This window comes from Equus przewalskii, chromosome 9 (assembly GCF_037783145.1).
Source record: "Equus przewalskii isolate Varuska chromosome 9, EquPr2, whole genome shotgun sequence".
Lineage (NCBI taxonomy): Eukaryota > Metazoa > Chordata > Mammalia > Perissodactyla > Equidae > Equus > Equus przewalskii.
In genome coordinates, this window is record NC_091839.1 from 18,100,082 (window position 1) to 18,111,389 (window position 11,308).

At 54.5% G+C, this 11,308-nt stretch overlaps 1 protein-coding gene across 2 annotated transcripts in view; it reads left to right on the forward strand.

Annotated features, from left to right (window-relative positions):
- Nucleotides 1-11,308, forward strand: part of SULT2B1 (sulfotransferase family 2B member 1) — a 39,580-nt gene that overhangs the window by 27,030 nt on the left and 1,242 nt on the right. For both annotated transcript variants that reach the window (XM_070633124.1, XM_070633123.1), the window contains exons 3-6: nucleotides 5,211-5,419; nucleotides 6,961-7,087; nucleotides 7,804-7,898; nucleotides 10,876-11,056. In XM_070633124.1, coding sequence (XP_070489225.1) covers nucleotides 5,211-5,419; nucleotides 6,961-7,087; nucleotides 7,804-7,898; nucleotides 10,876-11,056 — 612 coding nt within the window. The remainder of the gene's footprint in view (nucleotides 1-5,210; nucleotides 5,420-6,960; nucleotides 7,088-7,803; nucleotides 7,899-10,875; nucleotides 11,057-11,308) is intronic.

Here is an 11,308-nt window from a genome sequence, read left to right on the forward strand (position 1 = left end):
AGAGGGTCTGGGGGCTGAGGGCAGGCTTCCTGGGGGAAAGATGTTCATGCTGAGATCTGGAAGCTGCGGAGGGGTTTGAGTGGAAAAGGATGTCCTGGCAGAGGAACAGCATGTGCAAAGGCCCTGAGGTGGGAGGAGGCTGGGTGAGTTTGAGGAAGCAACAGAAGGTCAGTGAGGTTGCAGTAGAGGGAGCCAAGGGAGAGGCTGGAGGATGAGGCTGGCAGGGGGGACACAGGCTGAGGGAGCATCCCTGTGGAGCCAAGGTGAGGATCTTCAGCGACTTTACTGAAAGTCCCTTGGGGAGGTTGTGAAAGAAGGGATAGATTTCAGGTTTTTCTTCTCTAAAATGATGAAGCTGATTTTTTTAAATATTTTTGAAATGTTTCAAAATATTACATTCACCCTTTTGAGCATAAAGTTCTATGAGTGGTTTTGTGTGTGTGTGTAACAGTTTTGAGATATAATTCACATATCAAATAATTCATCCATTGTGTGGCCGGCCTGGTGGCACAGCAGTTAAGTTTGCACGTTCCGCTTTGGCGACCCGGGGTTCACTGGTTCAGATCCCGGGTGTGGACATGGCACTGCTTGGCATGCCATGCTGTGGCAGGCGTCCCATGTATAAAGTAGAGGAAGATGGGCACGGATGTTAGCTCAGAGCCAGTCTTCCTCAGCAAAAAGAGGAGGATTGGCAGCAGTTAGCCCAGGGCTAATCTTCCTCAAAAATAATAATAATAATAATTCACCCATTGTAAAGTGTACGATTCTATGGCTGTAGGACATTCACAGAACTGTACAACCATCACCACAGTCAATTTTGGAACATTCTCATCAGCCCCACAAGAAACCCCATACCCATTAGCCATCACCTCCCAATTCCCACACCCCCATCCCCAAGCCTCAGGCACCCATTAATCTGTCTTCTGACTCTGCAGATTTGCCTATCCTGGACGTTTCTTGTAATGGGAATCCTACAACTCATGGTCTTTCGCGTCTGGCTTCTTTTGCTCAGCGCGGTGTTTTCGAGGTCCGTCCTTGTTGTAGCGTGTGTCAGTGCTTCGTTCCTTTCTCTGCCCGACTAACATTCCAGGGTGTGGCCAGGCTATATTTTGCTCATCCATTTGTCAGTTGATAAACATTTGGGTTGTTTGCAGTCTTTGACTATTGTGAATAATGCTTCCAGGAACATCGGCATGCAAGTCTGTGTGTGGACACGTTTTCATTTCTCCGAGTTCTATGAGTTTTGACAGACACACGCAGTCATGTAACCACCACTATGATCAAGACATAGAACAGTTCCATCATTGCCCAAAAAATCCATTCACATGCTTGTGCAGTCAGCTCCTCCTCCAGCCCCAGCCCCGGGCAACTGTGGGGTCTGCCCGCCCCCATAGTTTTGCCTTTTCCAGAACATCAAGTAAATGGAATCATACCCCACGCAGCTTCTGAGGCGGACTTCTTGCACGTAGCATAATGCACTTTAGATCCATCCAAGTGGTTGCATTTTTTATTGCTGAGGAGTCTTCCATTGTATGGATGGACCGCTGTTGGTTTCTCCATCCATCTGATGAAGGACACTTGGGTTGTTTCCAGTTGGGGATGAGTATGAGTACGGACGCTCTGAAGCTTTGCATGCAAGTCTATTCGTGGGAAGATCTTTCCGTTTATCTTGGGTACATACTTAGAAGTGGGATTGCCGAGTCTATGGGGAGTATGTAAGCTTAACTTTATGAGAAACCGCCAAGCTGTTTTCCAAGGTGGCATTACCATTTTGCATCCCCACCAGCAACGTAGGGGAGATCCAGTTGCTCCCCTTCCTTGTCAGCACTTGGTATTGTCAGGTTTTTTTAAGCCATCCTAACAGGTGCATAGTGGTATCCATTGTGGTTTGACCTGGCATTTCCCTAGTGGCTACAATGTTGAGCATCTTTTCATGTGCTTGTTAGCCATCATATATCTTCTTGGTAATGTGTCTGTCCACGTTGTTTTGCCCTAATTTTTAATTGGGTTGTTTAGTCTTCTTGTTACTGAGTTTTGAGAGTTCTTTATGTAATCTGAGTACACATCCTTTATCAGATCTGCCTTTTGCAAATATTTTCTCCCAGCCTGTGACTTGTCTTTTTTTTTTTTTTTGAAGATTTTATTTTTCCTTTTTCTCCCCAAATCCCCCCAGTACATAGTTGTATATTTTTAGCTGTAGGTCTTTCTGGTTGTGGTACGTGGGATGCCACCTCAGTATGGCCTGATGAGCGGTGCCATGTCCATGCCCAGGATCCAAACCAGCGAAACCCTGGGCTGCCGAAGTGGAGTGGACAAACCTAACCACTCAGCCACGGGGCCGGCCCTGACTTGTCTTTTCCTTATCTTTACAGTGTCCTCTCAGAGCAAAAGTTTTAAATTTTGATGGAATACAATTTTTCAATTTGTTTTTTAATGGGTCAGACTTTTAATGTCATATCTAAGAAATATTTGCCTCACTCAAGGTTGAAAAGATGTCCTTATTATTATTTTCTTCCAGAAGTTTTATAGTTTTGGATTTTACGCTTAAATCTATGGCTCATTTTAAGATAATTTTTTACGCATCGTATGAGGTATAGATCCAAGTTTTTGCATATCGATGTCCAGTTATTCCAGCTTCTTTTTCAAATTTAAGATATACTAAAATCCCTCTTAAAAAGTGCATTCATGGGGCCAGCCCCGTGGCCGAGGGGTTAAGTTCACACACTCCACTTCGGCAGCCTGGGGCTCACCAGTTCAGATCCTGAGTGTGGACCTAGCACCACTCATCAGGCCATGCTGTGGTGGCATTTCACATAGAAGAGCTGGAATGACCTACAACCAGGATATACAACTATGTACTGGGGGTTTGGGGAGAAAAAAAAAAAGAGGAAGATTGGCATCAGATGTTCACTCAGGGCCAATCTTCCTCACCAAAAAAAAAAAAAAAAAAAAAAGCATTCATAGTTCAAACTTCAAGAGGCACAAAAGATTTACCCGGAAAGACCTCTCTCTCCTCCCGCAGTCACCGATAGTCCCAATGTATTCTTCCAGAGTCTGCATGCACAAGCAGAAACGTAATGATTGTTTTTTTCCTTTTTCCCCCACAAAAGTTAACAGACTATACACACCATTCTGCATCATGGTTTTGTTTTTGCTTTCTTTTTCCTTGTATTTCGACATCATCCCATATTAGAACTGTAAACAAAGAGCCTCCTTTTTTTTTTTTTTATAGTTCCATATTATTCCATCACATTACATGTCCAGGAATTCTTGTTTAACCAGTTCTTACTAATTAGTATTCCCAAGTTTCCAATTTCTTGCCTTTACATCCAATGCAAACTGTGTACACAATGCCACATCTCATACAAACATCATTTGCATATGTATGCATTTATCTGTCGAACAAACTCCTAGATATGGAATTGCTCAGTCAAAGAGTCTATGCCTTTGCAGGGTTTTTTTTTTTTTTCTTTTTTTGAGGAAGATCAGCCCTGAGCTGACATCTGCTGCCAATCCCCCTCTTTTTGCTGAGGAAGACTGGCCCTGAGCTAACATCCGTGCCCATCCTCCTCTACTGTCTATGTGGAACGCCTGCCATAGCATGGCTTGCCAAACGGTGCCATGTCCACACCCGGGGTCCGAACCGGCGAACCCCGGGCTGCTGACAAGTGGAACGCGCGCACCTAACCGCTGCGCCACCGGGCCGGCTTTGCCTCTGCGGTTTTGATGGATGGAGCCCAATTTCCCTCCATCCAAGTCGCAGAAATCTGTTTCCCAGCCTGCAGGCTTTGTGAGAAACAGCTGTGGAGATGGATGGTGGCGATGACTGCACGGCAATACGAATGCCACTGACGTGTACCCCGCAAAATGGCTGAGAGGGTAAATTTTGTGTTAGGTGTGTTTTACCAGACACCCACAAAAGAGAATTAGCTAGTAACGGGATTCAGCTGCCAAGAGGACCGCAAAAGGATAAAGGCAGAGCGATGCAGGGAGCAGACGCTCCCTCTAGGGCTGAAGCCGGGCATCCAAGGAAACGGGCTGGGGGGCGGGCTGGGGGGCGGGGAGTAGGTGTCACTGGTGTCCCTTGCACCGCGGGCCGCTGTCCAGCTCAGGAGCTGGCCGGTGGAGCCCGGGGGAGCCTGCGCCTCCTCCCGCAGGGCCCCTGCAGCGCCCTCTCCTGACAGAGCGCGACATTGCGCGAGCGGGCGGAGGAGGGATGCTGGCGGGGTCCAGCCCCGACCTCAGGAACCAGCGCGCTGGATTCGGGGCGAGAGGCAGTACCCTGAGCAACGGGCGCAGGGTGGTCGATGGAATCCAAGACAACATGATACTAATAACAGTTGATTGTTCATATTATTATTATCTCTCATCTAACTCATCTGGAGAGTGCTGGAATCTGGACCTGTGAACTGGGTCATCCAGGAGGTCCCTTCCACTTACAAAGACGTTTGGGCCCCCCCCCCCACACACACACACACAGAAACCCAGGGATGACTCCCAAGGACGGGCTGGGGTTTGAAGTCCAGACGCCTGGAGTCAACTCCGGCTCCCTCTAAGTTTTCACGGAGTCCTTCTGCCCTAACACATCAGCCTCGGAATCCCAGAGGCTGAACCCGAGAGAAGTTTCTTTCGCGTTCCTGTGGCCTCCAGTCGGCACGGCATGGACGGAGGGAGTGGGGGAAGTCCACGTGGTCCTGGGCACCCCGGCTCCTCCTGTCTCCCGGCGCTGCCATCCCTCGGAGCCCCAGTTTCCACAGGCATCTGGGATCCAGCCAGCGGAGAAGGGGGACGAGTGGGAGGTGTTTATGGGCCAGGCCTGGAAATGGCTGCACGTCGCTGCCACCTGCCCAATTTTGGCCAGAACCCAGACACGCGGCCCCACACGCAGCTGCAGGGGAGGCTAGAAAACTGTGGTCCCGTCACAGTCCTGGGAGGCAGATGAAATGGGGTTGAGCCGACAGCTAGCCAGTCTCCGCCACGCGCCACTTCCTAGCTTGGCCACCTTGGCCGGCCACGTTGTGTCTCTGAGCCTCGGTTTCCTGCTCTGACAATGAAGATAACCAACCCCACCTTCTCTGCGGGTTGTGAGGACTCGGTCCAATAAGATGTGTAGCGAATCTCGCAGTAAATGCAGCTGTTATAAATCCGATTATGGCCCCCTCTTGAGACCCTCCCCACCTCTGATTCATGTGCCCAATTTCTCCCGACAGGCACCACCTGGATGATCGAGATCGTCAGCTTAATCCTAAAGGACGGGGACCCCTCCTGGATCCGCTCGGTGCCCATCTGGGAGCGGGCGCCGTGGTGCGAGACCATCATGGGGGCCTTCAGCCTCCCGGGCCAGTCCAGCCCCCGCGTCATGAGCTCCCACCTCCCCATCCAGCTCTTCCCCAAGGACTTCTTCAACTCCAAGGCCAAGGTGCAGGGCAAGGGAGGGGCCTGGGGGGAGGGAGCATAACCGACTGGTCAATTCAGCACATATTGATTACCTGCTGTTTACGTGGCCCTGGTCTAGAACAGTAGGAAATAAACACACAGAAATGCCCGCCCTGGGAGCCCACATCCTGAGGGAAACAGGCTGAGAATAGATGGGATAAACAAGGGGAATACGACCATATCCAAGGTGATAAATGCACACTGAGAAGGAGGAGAGGGTAGGGGTAGAATTAGAGGTGGGGGCATTGCAATGATAAATAGGGTGGTCAAGGGAGGCCCCAGTGAGAAGATGAGTAAAGAGCCGGGAGGCGAGAGAAGGTGCCATGGGCGAGGCTGGGGGAAAAACATTCCAGGCAGAGGGAAGAGCAGGTGCAAAGGCCCTGGGGTGGGTGTGACATGCCTGAGGACCAGCAAGGAGGCCTTTGTGGCTGGATCCAAGTGAGCGAGGGGGAGAGGAGTGGAGATGAGGGCGGGGAGGTAACAGGGGCCAAAACGTGCAGTGATGCGTGGCCTGTGGTGAGGACTCTGCTTATTCTCGGAGCAGACAGGAGCCCCGGGAGGGCTCCACGCGGAGTTCAGACGGGAGCCGACTTAGGTGTTCCCAGGCGCCCTCTGGCGGCAAGGTTGGGAACAGATAGTCCAGGCCAGGGCAGAAGCAGGGTGGTTGACGAGGAGCCGACGTGACGGTCCCTCCAGGTGACGGTGGAGGCGACCAGGGTGGTGGCCGCGGAAGCGAACAGAAAGAGCTGGGTTTGGGGCGTATTTTGAAGTTGGAAGCAGGAGGATCTGCTGACAGATTGGATGTGGGGGTGAGAGAGAGAGACGAGTCCAGGGTGACTCCAGGATGTTCGGCTTAAGGAACTGGGGGGGTGGACCTGCCATTGACTGAGATGGAGAGGCCAGGAGGAGGGGTTTGGGGAAGGATGGGAGCTCACTGTGGCCCATCGACATCCCGGGGGGGGAGGTCACCAGGGGTCAGTGACATAAACGGATGTGGGTTTGATGGGAGAGATGCAATTCGTTGGTATATAGATGAGAGAGACAGAGAGAGAAAGATTCTCCTGGGGCACTGGAGGGCCAAGGAGGGCGGGGTCAGCTCTGGGTGTAGAAAGACCCCTCAGGGCCTCTGGAGGCTGGAAGGCTGAGGAGGAGCCGGGGGTGAGGGTCCAGGCAGGAAAGGATGAGGAATGGCTCCTCTTCGCTCTTGGTCAACACTTCTCACCCTGATCTCCCCCATCCTGAACCCCATGCCTTCCTCCTCCACTCTTTATTCCCTGAAGCCAAACTGTCCCTCCATCTGGTCCAGAAACAGTCCCTCTGTCCCCCTAGAATGTGGTTGGGGTCCTCCGGGGTGAGGTGGACTGATCCGAGCTACCCTTTGCTGGGGAGTCTCCTGAGGAGTCTACCCTGAGTCCTTCCTGCTGCAGGGTCAGAAGACAGGGGGCTCGAAGGCATGCAGCCTCAGGGGCTGGGGTCCTGCCCGTGTCTGACACCTTGTCCCCTCTCCCCAACATCCACGCCCAGGTGATCTACATGGCCCGGAACCCCCGGGACGTGGTGGTCTCCCTCTATCATTACTCTAAGATCGCCGTGCAGCTGAAGGACCCCGGCACGCCTGACCAGTTCCTGAAGAACTTCGTCAAAGGCGAAGGTGAGGACGGGGGCACCGTGAGGCGGGGGCGGCCCCTAGGGGACCAGATGGAAGAGGGACAGTGGAGGGGTAAGACAGAGAGAGAGGCAGAGACACAGGGCTGTATAAAGAGCGATGGTAGGGGCCGGCCTAGTGGCGCAGTGGTTAAGTGCGAATGTTCCGCTTCTCGGTGGCCCGGGGTTGACTGGTTCACATCCTGGGTGCGGACATGGCACCGCTTGGCAAGCCATGCTGTGGTAGGCGTCCCACATAGAAAGTAGAGGAAGATGGGCGCGGATGTTAGCTCAGGGCCAGTCTTCCTCAAAAAAAAAAAAAAAAGCAATGGAGACAGAGGAGACCAAGAAAAACAGAGAGTGAGAGAGACGGAGGGAGAGACCAAGAGACAGAGAAATTGAAAGACAATGAGAGAGACAGAGATGGGGAGAAAAAACCAGAGAGGCTGAGAGACACAGAGTGAGCAGGAGACAGAAAAAAGGAAACAGAGACAGACAGACAGACACAGAGAGACTGAGAAAGAGAGAAAACAAAAGAGGGAAAGACAAATGCAGAGAGAGACACAGAGACAGAGAGAGGCAGAGGGACGCAGGGCGCCAGATGTGGGGGGCTCAGGGGAGGCCTCTGGCTCCGAGGGGCCAGCCTGGGGCGTGTGGGGCTGGTTGGGTCCCTCGGAGCCCCAGCGCGGGTGGCGCTCACCCCGCCTGCCCCTCCGCCCACAGTGCAGTTCGGCTCCTGGTTCGACCACATAAAGGGCTGGATTCGGATGCAGGGGAAGGAGAACTTCCTGTTTATCACCTACGAGGAGCTGCAGCAGGTGAGGCCTCCCCCTCCTCCTCACGCGCCCACCCGCCTCCCTGCTGCTCGGCGGCCCGGTGCACCAGGTCCCCCCCACAGCAGGTGAACGGAACAGAGTCCCCGAGCCCGCGAGCGGGAGACGGGCCACGGATAAATAAATGAAATAGGTGGCAGCTGGTGGGGAGGGCTAAGGAGGAAAGACAAGCAGGAGAGGAGGCTCAGGAATTTTAAGGAGGATGGTCAGGGGAGGCCTCCAAGAGAAGGAAACACAGAAGCAAAGAAGGAGAGGGAGCCTTGGAGATATCTAGGGGAAAAGTGTCCCAGGCAGCGGGAAGGGCCTGTGCAAAGGCCCTGAGGTGAGAGTGTGATTGACGTGTTCCAAGGAGAGCAAAGAGGCCGAGTGAGTGGGAATGAGGGAGGAAATGAGGGCAGAGAGGGGATGGGGACCACGGTGAGGGCTCTGGCTTTTCTCTGAGGAGGTGGGGGCCACGGGTGGGCTCTGGGTAGGGGAGGCGATAGGATAAATTTAATCACGGGCAACGGAGGCATGTGGGAAGTGAGCTTCGATGATGGTTGTGACCTGAAAGGCAGAGTGGAGCGGTGGAAGGAGACAGCCTTTGGGGTGGGACCGGGATCCTGGCTGGACCCCATCAAATGTCCCTGGGGCAGGCACCTGGGAGAGAGGTGTCTTCTGGCTGGGGCAATCAGGGAGGGCTCCCTGGAAGAAGGGGCCATGCAGAATGACTACAGCTTTGCCTGGCTGCAAGGAGGATGCTGGGCTTCTAGAAGGAACCATCCACAGCGAACGTACCCAGCCACTCTAGATTCTTCACAAAGATCCGTTCCGATCTGTCCCCAAAATGTGCCTCTTCACCAACGGCTCTGACACGTTCCCTTCCTGTGGGGACATTTCGTTTCTCTTTTGTCTCCTTTCTGTCAGTACTTTTTGCAGTGGAAAGGGCCTGGATTTTTGTGTCCACAAAGCAGTTAAAGTCATCATAAAATCTCTTCCAGGGGGACTGGCCTGGTGGCGTAGTGGTTAAGTTCACACGCTCCACTTCGGCGGCCTGGGGTTCATAGGTTCGGATCTCGGGCGTGGACCTACACACCGCTCGTCAAGCTATGCTGTGGCGGCGTCCCACATACAAAATAGAGGCAGATTGGCATAGATGTTCACTCAGGGCCAGTCTTCTTCAGCAAAAAAAAAAAAAAAAAAAAAAACTCAGAGCCTCAGAGGTCTCATTCTTAAAATGGGTGGAAAATGCCAGCTCATGGGGTCGTCGTGAGGACCACAGTTCCCAGCCCTGGCATATCCTAACCATCTGACAGCGCATTACTATAGTGTGTACGGTAGGAATGATTAGGCTCTGAGTGAGGGCTCAAGTGATTAATAATAATAATAATAGTGAATGTCTCCTGAGGGCTGACCGATGCCATGCACCCAGTGCTGCCCCCAGATGGTCTCCTTTAATTCTCATGGAGCACAGACAGGCGAGGTACACGCAACCCCAGGAAATCGCCAACATTCGACTAGTTTCGATCTGCAGAAAAATGGTGATTTGCTAAAGTTCCCCCCAATATCGTTATGACCCCATTTCACAGAGGAGGCACCTGGGAGTGGGTAACCCAGAGAGAGGTGATACCTCTCCCGACCCGGTGGGCTCTTTGTCCACCCTAGGAAATCTCTTCTGCTGGAAAGATCCAGTAAAGATTTCGGCATCTCCCCCTCCCCCGTCTTTTCCGTGGAGCTTTGTTCTTCAAACCAAAAACTGGGCCGCGCAGCCTGACAGAGGTTCTGGGCTGCCCCTGGGTCTGAGGAACTGCCAACATGTTAGAATTTCTGGGACACGTCTGTGGTTCAAGCGGATAAAGGGATGGAAGGTTACGAAACCAGGAATGACCTGGAAAAGTGGCGCCGTGGCGTTGGTGGAGCTGACTAGAAGGCTGACTGTGCAGGGAAGGCTGCGAGAGAGAGGGGAGGACGGTGGGCTTTGGGGACCCAAATCTGAGCTCCTCCCTGGCTGTGTGACCCTGGACAAGTGTCTACCCCTCTCTGGGCCTCCGTTTCCCAATTCGGGTGAGGACGCCTCTCTGCAAGGCTATTGGGAGGATGGGCACAAATATACCTGAGGGGCTTGGATGGGAGCTTGGCACACAGTAGGTGCTCAATCCACAGTGACTTGAACCATCATTGTCTTGAGGGAGGTGACACTGGAGCTGCCCCTGGATGGGGAGGTTTGCCCAGGGCAAGGCCTGCAGGGAGGACGGTGCGGGGAGCAGTGAGAGGATGGGGAGGCAGCAGGAGAAGTAACACCAGACACACTTGTCCTTGAGAGCCAGGCCCGGGGCTTGGGGCTGTTGCCCCAGGGCACCGGGGAGCCACAGGAGGCCTGGGCGCAGGGTCCGCTCTGGGCGTGGGGGACTGGAGGCAGGGAGGCCGGGGAGGAGGCCCAGGAGGAGGCCGGGGCAAGGGTCCATAGGGAGGGCATGAGGCCTGACCTGTGCTAGGGCGATGGGGACAGGGAGGAGGGGCCGTGGCGGAGAGAGTGAGGGCTGGAGGGACTGACGGCTGATGACTGACAGGCGGAGGGGCGGGGAGAAGGAGGGTGAGGCGGGGCTGGGGGCGGGGCTGGGGGCGGGGCTGGGGGCGGGCCCTGTGACTGGGCGGACGACGGCTGGTCCTGGGATGGGGACCTGACGCCTGTTTCTAACCTGCGAGAGGGCGATTCTGCCTAAGTGCTGGCCTGCCCTCTGCCCCCTGCTGTGACCTCTGACCCCACCCCGGCCCTTCCCTCCCACCCACAGAATTCTCCAAAACCCCTCAAGAGGCCACAGCCCAAGCCCTCAGCTTGGAGGTGGGGAAACTGAGGCAAAGAGGCGCCCAGACGGGTCCAGGCGGGGACCCAAATATCCAGGCTCTGGGTCTGGGGTTCCTTCCTCGCCCAGGGTCCCCTCCGTCCGCCTGGCCCCCCCTGACCCGTCTCCCCTGCCCCCAGGACCTCCGCGGCTCCGTGGAGCGCATCTGCCAGTTCCTGGGCCGGCCGCTGGGCGAGGAGGAGCTGGCCTCCGTCGTGGCGCACTCGACCTTCGGCGCCATGAAGGCCAACATCATGTCCAACTACACGCTGCTGCCGCCCACCGTGCTGGACCAGCGCCACGGCGCCTTCCTCCGCAAAGGTGCGGGGCTCCGCACTCCCCAGCCCCACGAGGCCGCGGCCTGGCTCTGTGGCTGCGGCGAGTCGCTTAACCTCTCTGGGCCTCAGCTTTCCCAGCTGGACGTGGGGGGGGGGGGTTCTGAACAGAACTGCCTTCACGGGGTCGCTGAGGACCCAGGTGCCTGCCATGCCAGGCGTACCACCCCCACCCAGAGGGCTCCAAACAGGGACAAAACGCCCATGTGCAATTCATGAGTCCTTCTTGGTGTTTACA